Genomic DNA, 26979 nt, shown 5'->3' on the forward strand with positions numbered 1-26979 from the left:
CTAGTCTTGGGCGTAATTACACTTTTCAATTATGCATAATTATGTGCAGAGAGCCATTTGTGCACTGTCTTTTAAAGTTGAAGCTTTAATTGTGGCAGCAGCAAGATCTCTTCCCCGTATTCGCTCCCGTTATGCGATATGTCTGTCTGGGGCTGCCTGAAGCGTTGCGACCGCAGTTTTGTTAGTTTGCTTGCCTGCTGCTCATGCTGCGGTTGGCATTAGCCATGTTGCTGGCAAGGACAACAAAAACAACGTAACGACAACGGCAACGATGTCGAGATCGCAGCGCAGTGCAGCGCAGCAGGCAGACATAAATCTGGATTTTCACAGGGCCCGGGCCACAAATGTTTTTTAAAGGATTCACAGTAGGTGCTGCCGCAACAACAGCAATAATAACTTGGGGGTCACTTGGGTTCGTTGTCGCCTGCAATCGCAGATAATCTTATGCATGCTTAGACAGTATATATATATATATATGTATAGGTATAGGTAGATATGTATTTAACTGGGGTTAGGACAGGGTTCAATTGTCCTGCCCGGACTTACAACTTACCCATCATGCAACAGAGCAGCGTCGAGAAGGTCAGCATTTTTATGTGGATTGAGCGCCCAGCGCCGTCTGCTTCTCTCTGGGGTTCTCTCTCTCTCTCACTCTACGTTTCTCCTTCTCTCTCTCTCTCTCTGTCTCTCTGTTGTTGGCTCCGTTTCTGGATCTTTATCACCTGCTGTTGCACTTTCGCTTTCCTACTATGTTTTTGCTATGTTTTCACTATCGATTCGCACTTTGTTAGCTTTAAGTGTTTTTATAGCTGCACTTTTAGCCGTTTTATAGTTGTTATTTATTTTTTTCCTTCACTGTAAATGATATTTTATTCATATTACACACACACACACAGACACAGAAGAAGAACAGCAATAAAAACTCCCTTCGACTTCTGCGCTATTTCCCCACTCGCCAAGAATTAAACACTCGCAATGACATTTAAAACACTTAATTCCAATGGCAGACACTTTAATCTTTTAACGTTCGTTCGTTTTTTAATCTATTTGTTATTGCTGTTGTTGCTGTTGTCCCATTGCTGCCTATGCCAAATATTACTTTTTGTGTTTCGCTTTTCCATTTCCTTTTTTAACTTTAGCCTTTTATTTATGCCATTTTGTTGTTGCTTTTCTTTTTGCCACGCGCTTCGAACAGTTTTTGCTGTCTTTGCCAAATTGATTTTGTCAGCTTTGTGAACTTTAATTGATTAAATTTATCATTGTTTTTATAAGCCTGTTCGCTTCGTTTAGTGCTGGTGCCCATTTTCACCTAATAAAAGCTACAAATTGAACAAAATAAAATAAAGGAAAACCTTTTATGTTTCAACACAAATGACGCATTGAATAAAATATCCTAGCAAAAATATCGTAAGCAAAATACTTCTTACGGATGAGACTAGTGAATTGAATTGATTCAAGAATCTAATAAGAGCAATGATTCTATAATAATCAGCCTTCGTGTTACATTAGTCTGTAAAAGTTGATCATATTTTAATAATCAACCTTCGTGCTACATTAGTCTGTAAAAGTTTTCTGTGTACATTAATCTCACTTAAATTGGAACACTCGACCTTAAGCAAATTTAAGAAATGAAAAATCAATTATATAATTACCAACCCTACACTGCTTTAAATGCGAGCCTTTACTGGGTGTATAATTAACAGATAACTTTGCTAGAATTTCAGTTATGCATATTTTATGAGCACAGCCCACACGCATGTCTATGGAATAATATGGAACCCCCAAGACCAAAAATAAGCTTGACCGTGCTTATAATAATCAAAACGGGCTAAAGGCAAAGAAAACAGACAAAATAAATAAATAGATTTAGGTACACACACTTATATGTGTAAATGTGCGTGCGTATTTGATTGCATATGGGGCAAATGGATGGCGGGAATTGGGAAATGGTTTGGCCCACAGGCTTGTCACGCCCCAAGATTGAAACCCACCAAATGTCTTCTTTACCCTCTGGCCAATCCTTAACTCATCCCCAAGCATTTTTATCTATTTGTGTGTATTTGAGCTTATGCGCTATGTGTCAGCTGGATATCAATCAATTCGAGCTGCGGCTGAATAAAGTTACCCCAGCTCCTACATCAGCTGCCTTGATAAATATACTTGTAATTTGTTGAAGCCGTTGTTGCCATTGACTTTTTCGCACGTCACTTGCAAATTTGTCTGTGGCGTGCCCAGTTCATTTAAGGCAAATTAATTGCAAATTTGCAGCAACACTTTCAGCTAATTACAAACTAAAAATGGGCATGGGATTCAGGAATCAACTCAAAGGTACAATGACTGACATCAACCGAGACTGAAGCAGATACTGAGGCTGTTGCTGTTGTGTGTTGTGTTGTGTTAGACCTCAATCAGCAGCAGCAGAAGGCATCTTAGCCCTTTTGCGCCCAGTGGGGGCCACTTGTCGCTTTTGCTTCCGTAATAGAATTAAAGACGGCAGCAGCGCAGAGGACAATGCTGTTGCTGCTCTCCTCGCTCTCTCTCTCTCTCTCGCTCTCTCTCGAAAGTGTTAATGCACACACACGTTCTTTGAGAGTGTGTTATGGCTGTGTATTTGTACCTAGTCTGTGTCAGTGTGTGCGGATTGGTAATTGTTGCCCAAGGCTGTGAAAGCTCAAGTGAAGTCCACTTGTCGCACCACTCCCTCTTCTCTCTCTCTCTCTCTCTCTCTCTCTCTCTCTCTTCCTTTCTCTGTCTATCATTCTCTATATCATTTTTTCAGTTCGTGTCGGTGTGTTGTGTGTGTGTAATTGCAAACGTCTGCAGTTTGTTGCTCAGCTCTTCAGCAGTGTTCTACTCCCTTTGGCGACGCTTGTCATTACAGTTAGTATCCGTGATTAGATGACGTGGTCGTCACCTTCCCTTTGCCTCCCCTCCCGTAGTTTAGTTGGCCATTTCCGCATTGCTACGGTTCAGTGGCTCCCCGTGCGACACTGTTCGCATTGTTCATGAATATTTTATTGATACAAGAGCATTGTGTGCTTATTTTAGTTTGGTTTCCATTTTGTTTGCTTGTTTTGCTAAATTGAAAGCCATTTACGCAGATTTTCTCTGCATTTAACCTAATGATTATGGCCAGCATCCTTGATACTCAACTGTCGAGAGAAGGCAATTTGAGGCTATAACAATATCTGTGTATTTGAAGAGCTACTCAGGAACTAAAATAATCAGATTTGCGAGTGCGCAAATTCAATTCTTTTAATACATTTCATTTATTCGAGGTTTTATGTAAATTAAATTAAGTTTAACGATTTTTGGGGCAATTTTGACAGAAATATTTCTTACTCAGATCAATTTTAATGGAAACCAAATATTTCTTTGTTTATATTTCCTGATTGAATATTGTAATATTATTAACGAAAAACAAATTGGCAAAAGTTTGAAGTGTTCAATTTGTGTTTTTTGGAAAGGAATTTATGTAGCAGGTGAAGCACAGATAAAATAGCAAAAGGCAACTTGGCACTTGGCATGTTCGTGCTTTTGTCTCGACTTTCTTGATGTGTGCTCTTATTTAATAAAAGTGTACAGAAACTTTTCCCGCCTGTCTTCAACTACTTAGTGCAACTATTAAGGATAAAGTTTTTTTTTTTGGCGAACAACGGCAGCAAAAATGACAACGCTTGTAGCTGTTTTCTGCCTTACAGACTTGTACAACGTGGCGTGTGCGTAACAAATTAGTTTACGCAATGCGCATACGCAGTGTGTACCCGCTGGCGATCATTCTGCTGGTCTCGCTGGCCGCCTGGCTCCCCACTAAAAGCCATCGCGCACTTTCTGTTGATTTCTTTATGTGTTTTCTATTAATTTTTGTCAGTTTTTTGTTTATTTTTTTTTACCGCTTGAAGGCTATGGTAATATTAAATTACAATATATTGTCGTTCGGGGAAATTGCTGTGCACACAATTTGTTTTGACGCGTTATTCCATTTATCGGTCGAGCTAAAGATCAAAGACGATTTACTACATTTTCGAGGTGTTTGTATTGAGTTCGGTGTTTTTTTAATTTGTTAATTTATTTTCACGTTGTGGAAAATGTTGGTCTAAATATAAAAGCAACTTAATTTGCTGCCTGCTAATGAGGCAGAATGCTAAGGAGGGGCATTAGGTGCGTAGGTGCGGAGAGAGCACAGGCCGGAGAGTTGGGAAGGTGGATGAGGGATGGGGGATGGGGGAAGGGGCAGCTCGTTTCTTATTTGTTGTGTGTGCGTTTTGCTGTTTTTTATTTTATTAGTTTCGTTTCGTCTTTTGTCGGCTGCCACAGTTAACAAGTTGCGAACAGCAGCAAACAAAAAAATAACAAAAAATCGCATATAATTCGAAACGATGTCATAAAATATTCGCGTGTGTCGCGCGCACTTTGCTAAACTGCCCCAAAAGGCATAAGCTAACGGCAGTTACAATAATGGCAACAACAATGCCAGCAACAAAGTCCTTTCAATTTCATCTCCCGCCAGGCCGGCAATGTGGCAATGAGGCTTTTCCTGCGTTTTCACACGTTCAAAATTTACGACTTTGCCACTTTTTGACTTGCTCCAAAGAAGAAGTTGGTCTCAACTTTTCTTTAACACACACATGCACACACGCACACACACTCACAGTTTTATACTGGTGTAGATGCAGATAAATTCGCGTCTCACTCGGTGGATATCAACTTGTTTGGTTTATTTGCCGCTGGGCTTTTGTTGTTATCGAATTCGTTATCGAAATTGAATTTGGTTTCGGAACTGAGCTCGCATACGTTACCCGCTGCGTTTGTCTCGCATGCGTTCACCGTCGTCGTCGCACACAAACTGAAACTGAAACTTATTTTGGGGCCCAGCAATTGCCAGCTGACGCAACGAATGAACCTTAGCCTCCAACATTATCAGGACCAAGCCTCGTTCTGTTGCCTGTTCGGTTGTTGTTGCTGTCGCCTTCGTGCTTTCGGGCTTCGTCAGCGTCGCTGGTGTCGTCGACAACATTTGCCAAAGCCGACTGCCAATTCGCCGCAAAGACGACTTCTCTTCAAGCTAATTTGTCGCTCACTGATTTGTGCTCTTCAAGCAGCCAAGCATAAAATGGTTTATTGTGATGCGTCTGACACAATATAAAACTGAATTAACTATTAAAGATAATCGTTTATTTCTAGCAAATGGTAATTGGGAAACGTGATTAATTTATAATGCGGAATTGTTATTTAGTCATTAATAAGTACATTTAATATTATGTTGCTTAAACTGTATTACACTTAAGCCATTTTTAATACACTGAATTTCATAAACTTAAATTATATCTATGTAGTTTTGAAAAAGTTATGCCAATTGAGGATAACAAAATGCGAATTTATAGTTATTTTACTTATACATAGATTAAGTGTTTCATTTCAATAAGCTCTCGCCTCGATCTTCATAATCACAATCTCATTCTTGGTCATTTGGACTTGCACAGCTCTCTTTATCATAATCAGTCTAACAAAAAAACACACGACGTGAACTGTGTGTTGGACTCAGACAACAGCATCCACAGCATCACAATTTAAGGTCAGTGCTACGCGCAGATAAAGAGAACGAAGCAAAGAGCGCGCATGCGCATTGGTCATGCTCACTCTCTCTGCACTTTTGCGGCGAATTGGTGGAATTTTAATACAATTTACATAGCGACTTTACATAAAAAGAACTAATGACAATATAAATTCACATGACGTTCGCCTGGTTGCCGCAGATGGGCAACGAGCGCTGATGTTGACAATGCTCCACTACGAACAAACACATATATATATAAATGTGTGTGTGTTTGTGTTCGTTTTGGGTTTTATCTCTTGGGGATAGCTAAGAGTTAGGCAAATACAGCGCGTACCGTTATCGCCATGGCGAAAATCAGTAATTAGCGTAAATTGAGTTGGTAAAAAGCGCAAGTGCTTAATTCCGATCCGAGTCCTCACCCACCCCCTGGTGCCACCTACAATAGTTACCGCTTGTTGCGGTTGTCACAGTTCCTTTTCTCATTCGCATTGTTGCTGTTGTTGTTGTTGTTGATTATGTGGCAATTAGTTGTCGCTTTTGTGGCAAGCCTCGACGACACTTTCGATCAGAGCATGTTTGTGCCTGGACGGCAGGTGAAGCCCATCTGCAGCTTAGCGAGCTAATTAAACAAGTTGATTAATTTCTAGTGCCCCTTGACCTTGGCCAAGTTGCCATGGGGCAAGTTGTATGCTTGACTTTGCCCAGCAACTTGGGCATAGTTTTCAGAACTTTCGACCAGGCAGGCAACTTTTTCACACGTTTGTTTTTGGGTGTGGCACACATCGTTATCTTAGTCTAATGAGGCAGCATGTGGCACGTTTGAAGCTGTTAAACTTTCCACACAAGTTTGACTCAAAAGTTGCACATATCGTTCAAAATATTTTCGAACTCCAGCAAAACTTAAGTCAAGTCATACTGCAAATGTTCCATTTCAAAACCAAACTAGTGAAAGACTTCATATGGCCAGATTGTAAGAGGAACATTCAAATTTGTTGCATATGATTTATGAAGGAATCCCTTTTCATACTTTTCCTCCAAGTAAATAGGGCATTGGACCACCCACTGGGGTAATGCAATCAGCTCCAACATAGAATTTAATCTTCTGGCTGAGCTTGGCTTTCGTCTAGGCATTGTTGCATATTCAACAACAATTGCAACTGGCAAAGACCGACCAACTAATAACAAATGCAAATGAATGCTCCACAAAATTTACTTACTAAACATTTTCGTATTTTACGCTCTGGCTGGCAAGTCTTGCAAATGAGTTTTTGCCTCAGACCCCGTTGCAGCAATGGAATTGATTTAATTTGTTGCTGTGCAGCGTTTTACAGCATAACTAAGACCAACAATTGCATTGCACAATGTCATTTAACAACATTTTATTTAAAGTAAATCCAATTTAAAAATATGAAATACCACAATCACACATTGACCTCTTTTTAGAATATTACATTCAAGCTGCCCCACGGCTAAGTTGCAGCAAGAGCTGGCCAAAAAAACTGATGCAGCAGTGTGTCAGTGTCCTGACAACGAAATTAGTTGGAAGGGGAACAAACTGTGCAGTGGGTTAGGAGGGGGTATGGGGATCTGAGCACTGATGAGTTCACTTCACTGAGCAAATGAAACGATATTGTTGTCAATTTAGGTGCAACAAAGAACAACAACGAACATCAGACAGGACAACAAGACAAACAGCATACACGATGGCGACAAAGAAGCCAAGAGTTGCCTGACTGGGGTGGGCAGCAGGTGGGGTGAGTGGAGTACACAGCTACATGAGCAAACAACAACAAATTGCATGTCCTTCCGCTTTTAGATGCTGCACAAAATACGCACTCATATTTGCTTTTGGGAAGTCGAAGGGGCAAATGCAGGGCTTTGTCCAGAATCCACCTGCAGCTTTAATGAAGGGAGATACTTTCAGCATTCTCGTTAGTTTGCAACGCACTGAAATGCAACTGGGTGCAACAACTGTTGCTGCAGACCCTTTGTTTGCAGCGGCACTGCTGAAGTGAATAGTTATTTTGAACTGAAAATAGACTTTTAGATGCAACTCGATGGCATCGATAATTTCACCAAAGGCCTGCCACAAATTCTCAAACAAATCACAGTTGTCTTAATTAAAACAATTTCAATTGCGTAATATGAATAAAATATAACCAAATAATTTCGATTTAGAAACCCTTTCCCGATCTATAAGCTGGCATTTGGATTGCTTCCATTTGTAAACTGCGACAGTAATATTTTTAATTATCAAATAAAGAGCGCAAATAATTTAAATAAATAAGTTAGACATTAAAATTAGGTTAGTTAGAGCTACACGCAAAGGAGGGCAACTCCCAGTCGCTTAGAGCCGGACAACCTCAACGCCCTGCGGTGTGAAGAGGGACTCGGCTGCCAATTTGAGCTTCTCGTTGACCAACTTGGCAATTTTGGGCGTGCGACGCCAGACGAGTTCGCGGGTCCGGTCGTGATTATCCTTGCTCTCCACCTCCACCTACACACCACAAAAGAAAACAGAAAGAAAAATCAATTTAGGGCTAATTGCAGAGGGCACAAAGGTGTTGCAACAGCTGTGGCAACTGAGGCTTTACCTGTTTGGGCTGTTGCACTTTGATTGACATCAAGGTGGCCCGATCATCCAGCACACTGAACTTAATGCGTCCGATCATCTCGTTGGTTCTGGCAGTGGCGCTCTTCACGTTACGCACGCTGCCCCGCTTAAAGGACTTCTCCACGCGCAGAGTCAGTGGGCCCAACGTGAATTTGGCCTTAATGGTCGAATTGCGTCCTTCCGCATCGCTGATCACCTTCACGTTGCCAACGCGCTTCAGCGACGCCAGACCCGATAGACTTCCCTCCGCTTTTTGCAGCTTCTCCACTTCCGGGCCAGCCTTGTTGGAGGCCCCACCACCCGCTGGCTTATTGTAGTTGCCAGTGCCAGCCTTCAGGGCCGCACCACCACCGGGCTTTTTGGGGTTGTGCTTATGCGCCGCCTGCTGCGTGCCAGTGGATTTCTTTTGGTTGACTTTGGCAGCACCCTGCTCCCTATTGAACACGGTACGAGTTTCCGCTTTGCCAGATCCGGATGCCACCTCCTTTTGGCCATCCTGCTCCTCCCTTGCTTTGAGGCCGAGCTCAGTCTGTAATTGCGTCAATTGCTCTTGCAATTTGATTGACTCGGTGCTGCTGCCAATGGTGCCAGCGGACGAGGAGGAGGCGGAGGAGGCACGCGGCTCCGAGCGAGTGTTCTTGCTGCAAGTCACAGAGATTGACAAATTTGCATCATTTGCTTTGACTTTGCCCTGATTTGATGCCAGCTTGTATACCCTTGCCGAGCAGTCAGCTGCTTGACTAAGTCATGCGGTTTACTTCACGTTGAGTAAAACACTTTCTAACTTGTGGCAACTGCTGTGGCATACAACTAGATAGAAACTTTCATTTCTTATGCTCTACAAGTGTATCCAAGTTGTAGGCAACCATTTGCAAACATCGAGTTACGTCTATTGCTAGTTTGACTTACAGTTTTTTGTGTGTTGTCGCCTTGTGATTGCCATTCCCCTTGGTCTTGGTTGTAGTCTTCGTTGCAGCACCTGCCCCATATGTGGGCGTGGCCGAGCGCCCGGCCAATCGCACAACAAACGGATCATAATTGTCGGCGACAATGCGATTTATGCGAGAGAATATGGCATCGATGAAATGATTATGGCGCGCTTGGAATGCATCCGTTGACATGTCAATGATGTTGTTTTTCAGATCACCTGCCCGGCGCCATAAAAGATTTGATGTTAATACGCTTTCATGAGCCTAGCACACAAGTTCATTTTGTGGATTTTGTGTGTGAATGTGAGTGTGTGTGGCAACTTTGCGGCCCTGTGGCCCCGTGGCCCCGTGCTGTTAATGTCGCAACATGCTTTTTCATGCAGTGCTCGCCACTGTGTGTGTCTCTCTAATTATATACAAGTGTGTGTGTGCGTGTGTCGCCATCATGTGCCTATATACGGGATCCCGGAACCCACCACAAATAACCATGCTCTCATACCCACAAGTCGGTGTATTATGTGTGTGTAGGTGAAGGAGGGAAAACGAAAATAAAATCATAATAAAGCAAATAATGTTATAAAAGAGCATTGACATTCAAGCTGCGCAGTTATGAGCTCTTAATTAATTAAAGCCATACTTAATCTATGAACAAATATTCCAGAGCTGCTAAAGTATGAGTATTAAGTGCAATTCATATATAAAATTAGCTTAATATTGATACATTATTTATGTAATGGATGCTGTGGAAGTCTTATAAATTTAAATTGACTTCAGTGAAATGTAAATTTTACAAGCTTGAATAAAATATTATTATATTTGTTATTCATATCTAAATAATTTCAAACTTCACAGCTTATGCTGTGAAACTCTCCCACGAGACAAATCCAGACGTGACTCGAAATATATCGGAGTATAAAAATATAAAACACTTAGCATAAAGCCAGCAAAAGACATATTTAAATTGATATTTCGACGCAATCAGTGTAAGCTTTGACTAGCAGCAAAGAAATATCTTTAACTATTCGTAAAAAAAAAAATGGAAGTCGTTCACCCAAGAAACTGTATCCAACTGTGATTTGGGTTTTTCCTTTTCTTTTTTTGCATCCCTTAATCAAACAAATATTCATAGTTACATATACAAGAGAACATTATTCTGGTAATGTTAGAAATAATGAGCCACTAATGTGCCATTTACATGTTAATGTGTGTGTGTGTGTGTGTGTGTGTGTCCCTTCCACCCACTTACAATCTACTAACTAGTTAAGTACACAGGGATGAAGTTGCTGATATCCGGGCGGAAAAGCCTTATTTATTTTAAACTGTGCCCTTTTGTTGTGGTTAATTGAGGAAAATTTCTACTGAAGTTCATTGCGCCCATTTTTCCAATTACCATATTAAAAATAGATAGTAATCAAGTTTTTTTTAGAGAATAACACTGTCCGTTATACCAATACCTATAAATAAATGTAAATGTTTATATATACACAGTGTGAGCGAAGTATCCAGCCGCAAAGAGCAACAGAATTCGATATGTATTACAGACTTTAATGAATTGATAACACAGAGCTACAAGTGACGTTTCCAATGATAAAAGTGTGGTGAAAAGAAAGAGACAACCACATTGATAAAGAGTGAGAGAGAGAGAGAGAGAGAGAAAGAGAGAGAGATAGAGAGATAGAATGTGTAACCAAAAATCCCTGAATTTTATGCAAATAGTGACGCTTGAAAGTGTTGTTGGGACGAATGTAGAAATAAAACACATAAGCAGGTTTTTATTTTGATTTTTTCAATTGATTTGTCAGAAAGTTGTACACAAATTTCATTAAAAATTTATTTAAGTAAACTTTTGTGAGTGTTTTTTTGTGTATGTGTGAGCAGCTTTGCTAATTTTTTTTTTGTTTGTTTTTTTTTTCTTGTTTTGTTTTTACAATAAATAATAAATAAATAAATAAATAATAAATTACAAAATAAATGAACCTAAAACGCAAAGTTTAACAATTTGTGCAATGAAAACGTTTTTGACGTCACTTTTCATTTATGTGGAAAATTTTGGCAAATTGTGCGCTGCCTTTCAAGCGATCAACTTTCAGCTACAATTTACAGTTGGTTTAATTTTGTCTTTTACTCTTTTTTTTTGTTGTTTTTTTGTTGTATGTTTTTTACAATTTGCGTTATTTACGTTTACGGAAAGTTATGCGAGCCAGAAAGAAGCCAAAAAAAAGTAGCCAACGATTAATTGATGTCAATTGTGAGCCAAATGTATGAAAGCGTGAGTGAAGGTAAAGTGAGCAACAGAGACAGATACAGAGAGATACACAAATAGAAATACATAGGGAGAGAGAGAGACAGAGAGAGGACTTTTGATATGCGCTACAAATATGCATTTATAAATTCGGCGATTACTTTTGTTGTTTGTTGTTTGTGTCCAATAAATCAATTAATTACAAAGTAAATGTGGACCAAGAAAAAAGTTAAAAATTATAATAAATAAATTACACTAAGTGAACATTTATCGTTGTTGTTGTTGTTGTTGTTGGTGTTTGCTATTGTTGTTTACAAACATAGAATTAGCTATTTGTGTGTGTGTGTGTGTATATGTGTGTGTGCTTCTGTGTATGCGTGAATGCGTACGACGCGGATAGCAACAAAAATATCTGCCAAAATAGCGTTTTTTTGTTGCATACCACGCGGCGAGCTTTTCACTTTCATATCAGCATTTCTTTCTTCTTTGTTTTTTATTTTTTTTTGCTCCGAATATTATTTCAACAATTTGTGCTTCAGCATTAAACATTTGGTTGTTGTGCGTTTCATAGTTGTTGTTCTTGTTGTTGTTGTTGTTGTTGGTGGTGGTTGGTGGTGGTGGTGGTTGTGATGGTCTTGTGAAACAGTCCGTGCGTAAATAACTTTGAATATAAACGTAACAATTGTGTGCGGAGGAGTTGTGATGGTGATGTGGTTGGGTAAAGGGGCAGAAAGGATTGTTGCTTGTGTGTGTGTGTGTGTGCAGCTTAAAAATTTGCATTTGCATTTTTATTGTGCTCTTTGTTGTTGTCATTTTGCAGATAGTTTGACTAGCACCAAACTCTCAATCAACTCGTTTCGAGGATATTGTTAAAATATTTTTTACTTAATTATGCAATTTGTGTGTGTTTCTTTTGTTTAACTTTGTGTAAACTAGAGAATTTGCTTTTGTTGCATTGTAACTAAAACTCAAAAATAAATAAATAAATAAATTAGAATTAGGTTGTTGCTGTTGCATTCCTGTGATTTTTTGATCGAGTTGTTGCTTTTGGGATTATAAAGATAGTCAGTGCAGGCAAAGAATTATGCAATGTCCGAGAGATTTCATGTGGTCCTACCCAAAAACAGTTGGCAATGCCTTGCAACGTCTTAAGTCATTTCAATGTGATATTTTGTTGTCCCTGTCATAAGCAGTTTTTGCAGTTTCTTATTGTTGTTGTTGTTGTTGTTGTGGTTGTGGCAGTTGTTTACTTTTAATGCTTGAGCTCTTTTTTGGACTTCTTGGAAGCACTTGTTGATTTTTTGGCTTTGGCTGTTTTTGTTGCTGTTGTTGACTTGGACTCACGTGCTTCGCGTCTGGCCTCGATGACGTCATCGCCAATAATATCATCATCGTCATCGTCATCATCATCGTCGTCAGCCTCCTCGTCGTCACCTGTCAGCGCACCTGTAATTTCATCGACTCCTTCATCAATATCATCATCACTATAATCATCATCATCATATTCATCGTCCTCGTCGTCATAGTCATCATCGTCGGACGCTGCACCGGCACCAGCATTAGCAGCAGCGGGCGCTGCAAGTGGCTGTCCCACTGCCACGCCCACTACTTGCTGGGCCGGAGCAGTGCCGACAATTAAATTGTTATTGTTATTAGTGTTCTTTGTTGATACTGTTGTTGTTGTTGTTATATGTTGCTGTTGTGATGATGCTTGATTTGCTGTTATTGTTTGATGTGTCCCATGTTGATGTTGTGGCAGTTGTTGTTGTTGTACTTGTAGTTGTTGTATTTGTATTTGTTGTTGTTTTATGTTGTGTTTTAGTTGGTCAATTGCATTCGTGCTACTTAAACTAGGGGTGCCACCACTACTACCATCTAAAAGTGCATCTTCATCGTAAAAAACATTTAGTTCACCTTCGTTGTTGTTGTTGTTGCCACTGCTGCTCGCTGTCTGTACGGGCGCCGCAGCCACATCCTCAACAGCATTGCCAGTGGCAATGGGGTCAGCGGCATTGCCACTCTCCGCGGGCAAGTCGACACCATCAGAAATGCCCGAGCTCAGCGAGCTGCTCGCAGCGGGCGCCACTTCTTCAAGTGCCTGGACGGGCGCAGCAGCAGCAGCTGCCTGTTGTGCACTGGCAGCGGGCGCCACCTCATCGTCATCATCCTCATCGTCATCATCTGATAATGGAAAAAGGGAAATAGGCGAACAGCCAAAGTAATTTAATTGGTCGGCTCAGTGGAGTGTCAAAGTCTTATCGATGGTCCTTACCGCCCAGGATATCATCGAAGAGTCTGTCCAGGTAGTCATCGTCATCGTCATCCTCTTCTTCATCGTCGTCGCTGGCGGCGCCGGCTGCTGGCGCTGCCTGGCCCTGGGGCGTGTCATCCTCCTCGTCGTCATCATCATCTTCCTCTTCGTCATCATCTGTAAACCCCGAAAGCAAAATAACTGCGTTACCCAAAGGGAAGGAGAGCATAAAATTCTCGTTAATAACATCACACAATATGCAAATATTTCTTGTTGCAAAATGGTTGCTCGTTGAGTGCCTCTTAGTGGTTGCAATTGCAGTTGCTAGTTGCTAGTTGCTAGTTGGAGTGGTGCTTCTCAGTGGGTGCATGGTGCTCAGGTGATCGGGTGCATGCTTAATATCTGTGTGTGTGTGCGCTGTTTGTTTTTTTTCACATTTTGGTCTGGCTACCTACCATCATCGTCATCAACCAAATCGCCCAAATCCGGTTCATCATCATCGTCCTCCTCGTCGTCGTCATCATCATCGGTGGCTGGTGCCGCCGCCGGTGCCACATCATTGTTGACCGCCTGCTGGCGAGCCACGGCCCGTTCGCTCCTCGAGAGCAACTGCACCGGCGATGCCTCAATTTGCAGCAACAGTGCACTGAGCACGCACAGCAAAATCACGAATTTCATTTTTGGTTCGTCTCTGCAACAGACAGATTAACAGATGAATACAAGATGAGCTAAATTTGTGTGGTACATTCAAGTTCAGATTGTGAGCTATAACCTGGGGCATGCAGAACTTTTACTTTTGCGGTTAACCCAATTTGTGGCAGTGCAACACTTTCTTTTCCATGACTTATAAATTACATATTTATTGAACAAAAGCCAACTTTGGCGGGCCACTAAGTAAATCAGTCAGAAAAGCAGACATCAAAGAAAGCAACTTCGAAGTGTGTGTGTGTGTGTGTGTGCGTCTGTCTGTGTGTGTGTGCGTCTGTCTGTGTGTGTGTGTGTGTGTCTGTGTGTGTCTGTGTGTGTGTGTGTGTGTCTGTGTGTGTCTGTGTGTGTCTGTGTGTGTCTCGGTGTGTGTGTAAGTGTAAACATGTTTTTGAACTGCGACTCAAAGTTGCCGCCGGGCGGTGTCCACATGTCCATTTTGTTGGCACTTGACACACAACAGCAGTAGGAGAAACAACAGAAGCTGCAACAACAACAACAATAATGCTGCCGGCGCCATTTGACGCCGTTCCAGTTGCCACTGCCGCCGCCACCAACACCACAACAGTGGCAGGTAAAGACACAAAGACAGACAAAAATTAGTGTATTGTTTATTAAGTGACAGCATATCAGCTTTTGTCTCACATTTGCCAGCTCATCTGCTGGTTACTTTAATCGCATTTCAAAAAATGTAATACAAATTTTAGGTTGTAATTTAAACTGGATTAATTTCTATCAAAATATTTGCTGAGTAAGAAAATTTACATTGGATTAGTGGTGGGCCGAGCAAAGTAGAGAGTCCTTTATAGGTTAGGGTATTTGTGGCATCCACATGAACATCCTTAACTTTCCATTCTGGCATTACTTTGTTGTTGGTTTTCTTGTAGACTACTGCGATTGCTGTTGGCTTTTTAGCCATGACAATCAGCATGGCCAACAGCCAATGGCTGTAGCAAACAACCGCAACAATTGTTGCTGTTGCTATATTTGCTGTGGCTCTTAATGCTTCTGTTGTTGTTGTTGTTGTAGCTGTTGTTTGGTGTTGTTGTTGGTGTTGCCATTGTCGCACTGTCAAGTGCGGCTACCCCAAGTGAAAGCGACGTCAACGTCTGCGTCGACGTCGACTTCGCTGCCACGAACAAGTTTTCTGCGGCAGCATTGCCACAGCCATTTGTTCAATACTGTAGCTGTTGTTGTTATTATTGTTGTTGTTGTTGTTTTTGTTGGCTACCTGTCCGGCCACTTATTGAAAGAAAAAAAACGCTTTAAAAATCGAGCTCAACTTAGCGCTGATAAGCAACGTCGCTAGCCATAAGCCAAAGTGAAAACCCAGTGACCTACTGGCCAGCCCAAAACAGTCGCTCAACATTGCAGTGCCAGTGGTTCTGGTTGAAAAGGGCCTCTCGCCGGCTTGGCGATAGTCTGCCTGATAACCTCAAAGACGACGCAGTTTAACGGCGTCCAAGTCTTCTCCTGCCACGCGGTTGCCTTGTGGATGAGACTAAAGACTCGTCGCCGCGAAGCTCTGCTTAATTAAAACTTTTACGATGTACACTCTCAAGCAGCGCTTATTAAAATCGGAAGCCCCAGGTACTGCACTGCCTGTAGCAGTGGCAGTGGGAGAGAAAGTGACATTTCTGGGCGTGGCACTCAAGCAAAGATGACATATCACCTGCTTGGCAGGCACAATCCTCGCAGTGCTTAGCAACAACCATCTATTCGCGAAGGGCAGGTGCGACAGTGCAACAAATTGAATATTAATTTGACTATAAATGCCTTGGGTCAACATTTCGAAAACATTTCTCTTAAGCGACAATGAACTGAGATTTTACCAATATTGTGTGATGCCAATTGATTGTTGCTTTATATTTGCTTCAATTCTACAGCAATTGATTCTCATGTGAGATACTTTAGAACCAGTACTCAACAGATATGTGTGTAATTTTTTGTGGAGTGCACTTCACAGTTGACGCCCACTGTAAATGTTGACGCTTTTACTACGGCGTCCTCAGTTGGGTACTTATAAACTCTGGTTATTGAAGTCTACGAAATTGCATTTACTTTGCCAGCAAGCATGCGTCTTGCCCCCCTGCCATCGCGTGGCATACTCCTCAAGCTGCTCAATATTCTTCCATTTTCTCACCTAACTTCAAGCATTTTACGCATCATTCTATAACAAGCAAGAACAAGCACCAACAACAGCCGCACTGCAATGGGAAAACTTTTGACAAGCATAAAATACCCATCCCCCCCTGCCACTCCGCTTCCCTTCTCCTGTCGCTCTCCTCGTATCCGACCAGTTGGTTCTGGTTTTTTGCTGCTGTTCACTATTGTAGGCACTAACTCATATGGAACGCTGCTCCCACTATATTTTAATGCACCATAGAAAAATGCAACTAACCGTGTGAGCATTTTACATTAATATTCATGCGAGTGGCAGACGTGGTGGAGGAGGTGGAGGAGATGGAGCATTGCTGGAGTGTGTGCTATGCACTTGCATGACAGCCAGCAAAATTATTTAAGCCCCTCGCACACACACCCCACATAAGGGGGGTTATTGAAGCCGAAGATTCTCCACCACCAACGCACTCCACCACTTGATCCCTATCGCGGCTGCCTGCGGCTGCTGCCTCGTCCTATCTGCGTTTACGTTGCCATATCAGCGTCATATCAATAAATATGCTGGCCGTACAAAAGGCCACGCGTAAGCGCCCACAAAAGTGCCTGGGGATTTACATATCAGCCTGTTAGCATCGCCATTCCCGCAACTGTGAGTCTTTGTCTTTGTTTTAAACTTGCCTCATATATGGCTGGGCGGGGCGATATTGTCTTGCCGGCTGCTGCTGCTGCTGCTGCTACTGCTGCTTCTGCTGTGGCTGTTGCGGTTAATTTTCCGAGATAATGACAAAAGAAGTGAAGAAGAAAAAACAAATAATCTCTACACGTGCCGCTTGAGGTGACACGCCCCATGCTGAACCACCTGCAGCCGCAGCAGCATTCACGCCAGGCTACAACATTTTCCCTCTCGGTCTCCCAATCTGACAACATATTCATTCATCTCGCTCACTTTCTGCATGAACTTGCATGCCGCACGAGCTAAGAGCTGTTATCGTCGCATCGGAGCCACCTGGCAGAACAACACTGCATCACACGCACTAACTCCTTGCCTGGCATCTCAGCCAACTAATGCACTTGGTCTAGTCATGTTTTTTGATAATACTCTATAATCTAGCCGGAGCTGATGGAAAACCATGACTTGATACAGTTTGAATATAAAACATAAATGTGTTCGTTAATCCATTAATAATTATTTGTCCAACTCATCATCATCATCTGCCAAAATTATGCCAATCTTATCACTCCTTTTTGTATACACTCAAGAGTAGGGTATTTCAGAGTCGAATATCCTCAAGAGGACCATTCCTTTAGCCTTTTTTCTATCTTTGAAACTGAGTAAACTTTTACATTTCTTGTCATAAACTAAGTACACAACAGCAACAGCAAAAAATGGTGGCAACTTTTTGGGGTATGTGGATTGGGGTATGTGGGTTTGCTGTCTGGTCCACTCAAATTTCGAAAAAAAAAAAGAAACAAAAACTTCAATGTGTATGTCGAATATTTCTCTGTTAATAGCTTCTACTTGGACTAAGTGCATGTATGCTGTTGATGTTGGCGTTGTTGGTGTTGATGCTGAGACTGAGACTATTTGGAACAACACTTGAGAATGTTTTGTTTTGGCAGCAAAGTGCAGAGGCAATGTAAACAGCGTAAACTATAACTGCGATGCCAGGAAACACTTAAATTAGCCACTAGCTCGTATGTGGGTCAGTTTGTAAGAAGAAATCTGTGAGAAGGCATAAGAGATTACTCAGCGAGGCAACTGCTGCTCTTTCTATTGCTTCGATGGCTGACCACAGAGCACATATGAAATTGGAGCAGAGTTGGGTTGTGTGGCTTGTATCTGGAGCAAAGCACATAAAAAAATTCCGGGGATGGCTCTAAATTGCTGTGCAGATACAATTTATGACCCAGGCCAGTTAAGAGTCCGGGTCCGAGTCCAAGTTTGTGTCGACTTTGGTTTTTCTCAGCTCTGCAAAATCAATTAAAAGTTCTTGGCCAAGACGCTGCCAAGGCTATTTTCTATCTCCCGTTTTGTGAACTGTTTGTGGGTCATCAGCAATTCGGGGGTGGGTTTTGTGTTGGGGTAATCGCTTTGCATGCGAATTGCTTGGACTTGGCATAGTCATGGCACACACACGATTCGATGTTACGATAATCCTCAGATTTTAACACTGTTAATCCAATGCTAACCTTGAGCTGCCCTTTGGTTATGATAATGGTAAACGATGATAATAATTGTATATTGTTCTGTTTTAGTTTCTTGCTTTCACACACCGTAAATTTGTATTTATTATTATTTTCTTTCTTTTCTTTTGGTTTTGATTAGTTTTTTTTTTTTTTTTTTTCTGTTTGTTACGATAACCGATTTCAATTTGAGTTTAAGTAACCGTTGCTCACTCCTCGAGTACCCGCTGAAGACTGTCGCTGGTTAAGCTTCTCTCGTATGCTTTTTAGCCCCATGCGATTCTTGACTGACTTTCTTTTTTCAACGCTTGCTTTTTACCTGTTTCTCGCTGGCGGAGTTTTTGGTTTGTGATTGTGGTTCTGGTTGCTTATATTATGCTGTCGAGCCTCGTCGTTGGTAATTTTCACACCGCCGCGCACTCAACTGTCTCGCACGACTGACCGTCTGCAACTGATCGTGGCTGGAATCTTCAGTTACCAGCATAGTTGTAGACGACACCGTGAAGAAACCGATCCGTTCCCCCACAATTCATTTACATTGCTTTCTTCGCGTTCTCTGCTGATAGCCTCTCTATCTCTGAGTGTCTCTCTCTCTATCTCTCTCTCTCTCTCTCTCTCTCTCTATGTCTTGACCAACTTGATTTTCAATCTTTTTTGGACTTGAGCTGTGCGCTTTATGGGCGGTTCCTATGGGAAAGTATTTGGCACAGTAAGCGTCTGGTTATTACAGTTAGCGACAAAACAGGCTTAAGCTTCACTTCATTTGTAGCATGTTGGGTATCAAGTTTATATCAGGTGTGATTTTAGATTTATTTAAGTTTTAACAATGTATTTTTAATTGCAGTAAATTTAATGACCCATTTAATGACATTTATTGAATCATTTTATTGGCTCGCCTTTATTTCATAATATTGATAATGTGATGATTTAATATGAATCCATCACATTTTTATTACTATATCCGAAATAAAAAATCAATAATTTCTGTAAATATTCAGTCGATTGTTTCTGAATTTTGAGTGACGCACCCTAACCCCATTCCGGACATACCTTTTGGCCTGCTCAATGAGTTTATGCTTGACAAATATGGAATGACTAATATATAATATATGCTTAAAGTATGTAGATATGTGCAAATTTTATTGATGAGCTTTTTCGCGCTTCGCGAGTCAGGCAGATGAGAAGTGCTAATTTCCGAAATCTTGTGGCAAAACAACCACATTAAAGTGAAATCGTTAGCCATCGAGCAGTCAACTTTTATATTAGACTAATACGAAACGAATAAGAACGGCAAACGAAGTCATGCCGAAGAATAAATACCCTTGCAGACTGGATTCATTTAAGTTTCATTACAAATTCAAGTGTTACTATATTTATGATGTTTAGATGGACTATTTTGCCACAGGGCAGTAATGGTGATTTTTAATTTGTGTATACAATAAAAGATGAAACGAAAAACATTTCGATAAAAGTTACTCACATCTCTGACAAGCTGTAATGTAATTAAGTTACTTGCATTTCATTTTCAATGTCCGGGACACAGTGGACCAAGGAAAATGGACAGTCAGCGAGCTGACTGTCAAAGTCAAAGCTTTCCCACACACGCATACGCACACACACCCACACACACGCACACACACACACACATACACGCACACACATACACATACACATACTCAACAATACGCGACAACAGTTTCGCCGGCAGCGCAGTCAGCGTATCCAACAGTAAAACGTGTTCTACTCGTTTATAGTTGCCTCTTGTTGTAGTTGCTGTTGTTATTGTGGTTGTAGTTGTACTAGTTGGGCAAAAGTTGTTTTTACTGCAGCCCAAAGCTTGGTCTGTCTATAACTTTCTTCGCAACTTGCTGTCGTCGTCGTCGTCGTCGTCGTCGCAGCTTTTGTTGTTGTTGTTGTTGTTATTGTTATTGTTGCTCTTGTTACTGCTGTTATTGAGACAGCGGGCAAGTATGCAAGTCTTTGCAAAGCATTTCAGTTAACAGGTCAGTGGAGTTTCTCAACTTAAAAACTTAACTCAACTTGCAGACGCATTCAGTCTTTTGCCGCAGAATGTTACGAAATTTTATGTAATGTGCCGAAAAACAACAACAGAACTCGCCAAAAGAAAAAAAACAAAATCATTGAAGTGCTCCGACTAACGTCAGCAACAGACAAATAATAAATAAAAACTTTCATTCAAAGTAACAAATTTTCGCTTGGCGAAACTTCAACTATTATAAAGCGATTGAGGCGTTGGGGGCAGGATCATTGTTTTAAACACCGTATAATTAAACATTTTTACGACTTAATACATTTTGACGTTTTCTTTGGGAATGCCACTCAGGTGGCAAAAAACTTGATAAACACAAAACAATTATCCGTTGCGCCCAACTGCCCACCCAAACAACCAGTCATTTTTAAACTTAGTTGCTCCTAATCAAAATGTCTTTTGCTATTTGGCTTTGTAAAACATTTTCAGCAACAAATCAACGGGGCGTGCTGAGAAACCGTCGGCCTTTGAGTCCAACTCAGAGACGTTGTTCCATTTGACTAATTAATTTGCTCAACTTTCATGAAAACGCAGACTTTTGGGGCTGATTAGTTTTTGCAGCTACAACAAACTTTTTTTCTGGAGGTATATAAGTTAATTTTCGGCTTTGTTGTTTGGGGTTTGTTGATTGCTTATTTTTCAAGTGGTTATTAAAAATCTTAAGACTTAGCACTTCAGAGGCTTTAAAATTTATGATTATGTATGTATGTGTATAAGGCTATTTAAATATCGTGTACCCATTAAATATTTCAGACATTTATATTATTAAATCAGGATTATTCCTTTACTTATTCGCATAAAATTAAAAAGATTATTGTAAAATTTTCTTTCTGTATCAATTATTAAATAAATGAATAATAAAATAATATTTGACACCCAATATTAATAATAATTGCCTAAGTCTTTAGAATTAATTATATCTTCCAGAGATATATTAAATTATCCAGACTAACAAGCCGACTATCAATTAGCGGTGAACTGCCAGCCAAACCAAAATCCAATTGTTGGTTTCTGTCGACTTTGTTCGTGTAGCGCTCATGATTACTTTCGTGTCTGTTTGGTTTAAGCTATTCAATATCTTGGCCCTCTCTTGCTGTTGGTTTTTTTTTCTTATTAACAGCCAGACACATCAGATTGACGTCGACAATTAAATGCTAGAAATTATTTGATTACTAACCGTTTTTCTTGGCAACTCAACGTCTCGAAAAAGTTTCGCTTTTCTTTCGGCTTCGAATAACGCACAGAAAAAAGTGAAATACAAATACCTAAGTATGCCTAATCTGCCTGCACGTGTGTTATATTTGCTATTGTTGTAGTTTTAAGGTGGGATTATGCATGAAAGCGTCGCTCTGTGCCCAGAATAATTAGCAGGGCAGCTGTTGGACTGGATGCGCCAGTTGGGCTGGGAGCAATTGTCAATAAAATAAGAGTGGTTACCTGCCATCCAATGCGTGTGGCTGCCAACTAATCGATTTTTAGTTAGTCGCTGCTTGTGTTGCTGGTGTTGCTGCTGTTGCCTGATTATATGCAAAATGCGTGCGAACAATTTCATTTTGTTGAAAACTCAAATATGTTCGTCTAAGCCAAACCGCAGAAATTGTCGATGTGGATTTATATTGGGTTTTGGGATTGGGCTTCAATTTGTTGTTGCTATTGAATTTCATTTGCCCATTATATTCAATTTTTCATGCTGTGCATTGCCAGTGTACAAGCTGTTGTTGTTTCTTGATGAATTCATTCACGTACAATCCTCAACGATAACGACAACGACGACGGACGGCACTTCTGTTGACCGTTAAGACAGTTCGAAGTGGCAAGCTTAAAGCTTCAATATTCGAGCCCCAAGTTCCAAGTGGCTTCCTTTACTTTTGTGGCACTCATTTCGCATTCAATGAGCAGCGCATCCATCGAACGAAAGCCGAACCGAGCCAAGCAATTTCAATACGCACCGGCGCAAAATAAAACAAAAACAACAAAAAAAAAATAATAAAAATGGTAAATGAAAGTGCCCTCAAAAAGTTTTCTAAATTTGTGCGCTTGGCCCGAAGTCTTTTGGGTTGGGCTATTACCTGACCATGCCCATCTCTATATCTGTCCGATTTAATTGTGTCGCATTGCAATGAATATGCAGAGAGAACTTCAAAGCTCATAGCAACCAGCTTGTCTTATGGCTTTCAATTAGCGAAAGTCTACAAACCACAAGAAGCATTTCTTACATTAATTTATTTGAATCGTTCTACAAAAAGAAAAAGTTGTCAGCGACGTCATTAAATTATACCCATTTTTACTTTCATGCTTTTTGCCACGGCCGATATCCAATAAAAGATATGTAAATATAAAATCAACTAAAAAATGAATCAAGCCTATCGAAAAAATATAACACATACACTCGCACATATAAAATAAATGCAGAGACGACGAGCCAAGTAGAAGTGGAAGCATCTCGAGCGACTCTCGCACAGGAAGGGAAAGCTGCAGACGAACGTGTTACTTTATATGCAGCTGTATGTGTCACAGTCTATGTGTGTGTGTGTGTGTGTGTGTGTGTGTGTGTGTATAGTGTTGTGACTGAGTTAATGTGGGGCTTGTTTCACAGCTTCAAAGAAAAGCAAAAGTCCGCATGAACATTACGGCCAGAAATTGACATTCTTTGCCTCCTCTCGCACACATGCACAGTGCAGTCAATTCGAATAAGTAAATACAATAACAACAAAATAAATACCAAAAACTGGCCTCGGCCACTTTCTCTTTCTTTCACTGCCGATAACAGTAACAGCAGCAGGTAAAAAATAATATACGACAAAAAAGGGAAGCACAATATCAATGACCAACATCCACAACAAAAAAAAAACAACAACAAAATTAAATAGACCAATTGCTCTCATTACAATTCTTGGCATTGTGGTTTGCTGCTACTGCCTTCGAGCTCTTTATAATTCAAGTATGGGCACACATAGATATTTATTCGAATTTGGGAAGAAACTCACTTCACGTCTCTGGGTAATTGACACTTTAATGCAATAAAATGACTGCCAGAAGCAACGAGGGTGTATCACAGCATAAAATGGGCGTGGCAGAATGACTACAACATTAACAAAATGTCATTTATGGTCATAAAACTGTCAAACTGAGTTGTCGGCTTGACGAACAGCAGCAGACGCAACAACAACTGATGATTCGACAATGGATCAGCCTCAGCTCTTGTAAGGCACACACTGATGAACTTTGAGCACTGCAATTCAATTATAAATACTTGTTTATTTTCAAATGATACATGCAGATATGATCATCGAATACCCGGCTAGAAAATGAATGTTGGCTTGATGTAATCAATGTAGTATGAGTAGAACTTAAATGGTTCCAGGATACTTCTTTTGTCTTTCCACTATCAACAACAAGTCAAGTAGCACAGTTTGAAATATTTAAGTTCATATAAAAGTTCAATGCCAAAAATTTGACTAACAAACGATATTTATTCTATGTGAATTATTTTAAGCTTCACACTATTAATGATGCATTATTAAATTGCCATTTAAATAATCCTTAGGAGACTATTCAATAATATATAATTTATAAAACCACAAAATCCATTAGCTTAAAGTTGAATCAAGTGGAATCTCGTCCATCAATTGAATTTAAGTGTATTTTTTCCTTCACATTTTATGCTGCTATCTTATTTCTACACTCACTAACGGCTGTATATATTCAAGGCAATCGCATTCAATCACAAAATTTAATAAATATGCAAATTTTCGGAGTCTCAAATTACATAAAATTAATTGATTTTCATTGCTTTTGTTGTTATTGCGGACGAGAAAACTAACAACGAATCCAATGTGTATTGTTCGTTTCTCATGTGATATTGTTGATGTACTTTTAATTGCAATGTTCGCATCAAATGGTCATAAGTACTGACTATTATTAGATATGCAATTCGTTGATGGGCCTGGTCGAAGATTCATACATACAATCAAACATATATAATTGTTGTGCAATAACAATCAAAATGATTCACATTTTTTCACTTTAATCATTGAATTATGTAAGCATTTATCACATTTTATGAAAACCACTTTCTTTTCACGCACACATATAAATTAACTTAGTGCCATGTTGCGTGTACTGTGCATTAAATAATGTCATTTGAATTAACACCAACATTCAACGGGATTTGCCCTTCTCCCCATCCCGGCCAAAACTTGGCATTAGCATAACTTATGGCTTATACATTTTGTAGTATACTTTCGGGCGGCGCTGGAAAATGGCGCGTGCTGCTGAACGTTTATCAGTTGTGGTACTCCACGATGTTAATAAGGCAAATATTTGCATAGAATTTAGGTGGATTCACAAACTAGAAGCACTCACCGAACAGGACGCTGCCTGTCTGCTGCTGAGGACCTTTACCGGACAGCAATTACCATGGGCACAGAGGCCGCCAGTCAGCGCACGACTTTGACTCTGACACTGACAGGTCTTAAAGGCAACGTCTTTAGGCCAAGTCGCTGGCCAGTGCACATTTGCATGTTAAACATTCATTATATCCTGTTAGTGAAATCAATTTAGTATGGACAGGGTATGCTAACATCCACCATAGCTTAAGAAATTTAAATATTTTATAGAAATATATAATATTTAATGTGAACATTGAGTAACACGAATGTTTGCAATAATGGTATAAGAAGATGAAGCTTAACAATCACTTTAATTTATTTACAGGATACTTGATAGCAAATCATATATACAAGGGATTATTTTTCATGGAACTGCTGCTCATTCTCACGCACCGTGAATTTAATTTGCATTTTGCAAATGCAAATGTATACCAAATCTGAACAAGCTGACCAACTTGAACATCTGACAGTTGTTGGGGCCTGTTCATTTTGGTGTTTTCCTATAATTGGATAGCGTTTGGACTGCCCAGCTGCATTTCCTCTGTCGCATCAGGTTGGGAGTCAAGAGGCATGTACTAATATGATTACAGGCGGCGTGGGGTAAGAAAGAACTGAAGATTCTTTTTCTTCTCTCCCTTCTCTGAAATCAAATGTCAAACACACATTGCTCGATGTTTGGTAAACCAGGGCAAAACACAGACTAACCTTGATAGACCTCGACTACCACAGCAGACCGCTGGCACCCCCTGGCAGTCCACTGTTTTTATATAGAGTTAGTTGGTTGGTCGTTTCATGTTACCTGCTGCTTCTACTTTTGTTGCTTTCCTTCGGTTACGCTTCTTTTGCTTCTTATTGCCTCGGCCTCGGGCTAAACCAAAATCTTTAAGGATTTGCCGACGCTTGGCTTCCATACTTGCCATCGTTCTGGGGTCGGGCATAGCTGACCTGGCTGACACCGGTAACGGCTCCTTGTCTTGGCCGGCAACTTAACTTCCGGACGCAAATTCGATTTTCGTCGCATTTTATTTTGATTTCAATTCAATTTTCCTGGCGCTTAAGCACGGTAAACAATAATTAGATGTGCCGACGACTGATACCCGCATACGTTTAAGCTTACTGTCTACTCTAAATATATACCTATATAAATATAAATATATATCCGATTTACATGGGTTAGATTGCGGTTTGCCGATAAGATTTCGTTCGGCTCGTTTCGATTTGGCCAAAGTGCAGAATCAGTAAAATTAAATTGGATTTTCATTGTGACGAACTGGGCAAGGCCATTGACCACCAACATCATTGTACTTGTGGTCAAGCGAGACAGTCAAGATGCTTGTCCCTCAATAGCTATAAACTTTTACTACTTTATGGCTCAAAGTTAAAGCTGCACTGTTGGCCACTCACGCCTGTCACTCGGGCTAATGTTTTTTTAAACGATGCCGCCGCTGGCAACTGCAGCACAATGGGACCATAATTGAAAGTTTGTGGTGAGAAATCGTGTACAAATTTGATATGCAAGTTTTCTCTGTTTTTAAATGTACTTCTTATTTACCGATTCACTTTAAGGCATCGTCGAATATCATCTAGCTATATTATTTCTTTTATATATAAGCAGTCCATTTACAAATGTCACTTAACAATTACTGAATTCACATTGTGATTCCAATTCAAGCTGGCGCTCGATATTATTTGAGGACCATCAATTTCATTCGATAATCGCGTCATTGTGCGATAGGCAGCTCCTTCTGGGATTGAAAATTGAGCAATTGCATGGAAACGCAATTATTCTGTGTATTCACTGTGCTCCAACAATAATTATTATTGATCGCATTTCAATTTGTTGTGCATTTTTTATGCCTCGCTTACAATAAAATCCATTTGACGACCGGCAAGGCCAGCAGCACCAGCAGTGCTAGCAATGCCAGCAACGCCAGC

At 40.5% G+C, this 26979-nt stretch overlaps 2 protein-coding genes across 2 annotated transcripts in view; both read right to left on the bottom strand.

Moving 5' to 3' along the window:
* The window catches only part of LOC6558297 (zwei Ig domain protein zig-8), a 36202-nt gene extending 31335 nt beyond the window's left edge, over positions 1-4867 (bottom strand). The window contains exons 1-2 of the mRNA XM_032743008.2: positions 4653-4867; positions 554-855 (exon numbers count right to left, since the gene is read on the bottom strand). Of these exons, the coding sequence (XP_032598899.1) occupies positions 554-590 (37 nt within the window). The 5' untranslated portion in view covers positions 591-855; positions 4653-4867. The remainder of the gene's footprint in view (positions 1-553; positions 856-4652) is intronic.
* A 2960-nt stretch (positions 4868-7827) lies between these two features.
* LOC6557687 (dentin sialophosphoprotein) lies at positions 7828-18967 on the bottom strand. Its single transcript, XM_032742263.2, has 8 exons — positions 18923-18967; positions 14049-14284; positions 13615-13770; positions 13257-13523; positions 12687-12788; positions 9081-9318; positions 8152-8812; positions 7828-8054 (listed from the first exon to the last, which is right to left on the bottom strand). The coding sequence occupies exons 2-8, from the start codon at positions 14269-14271 to the stop codon at positions 7905-7907; spliced, it is 1797 nt and encodes a 598-aa protein (XP_032598154.2). The 5' UTR covers positions 14272-14284; positions 18923-18967; the 3' UTR covers positions 7828-7904.
* Between the last annotated feature and the right edge of the window lie 8012 nt (positions 18968-26979).

This window comes from Drosophila grimshawi, unplaced genomic scaffold, assembly GCF_018153295.1.
Source record: "Drosophila grimshawi isolate 15287-2541.00 unplaced genomic scaffold, ASM1815329v1 contig_44, whole genome shotgun sequence".
Lineage (NCBI taxonomy): Eukaryota > Metazoa > Arthropoda > Insecta > Diptera > Drosophilidae > Drosophila > Drosophila grimshawi.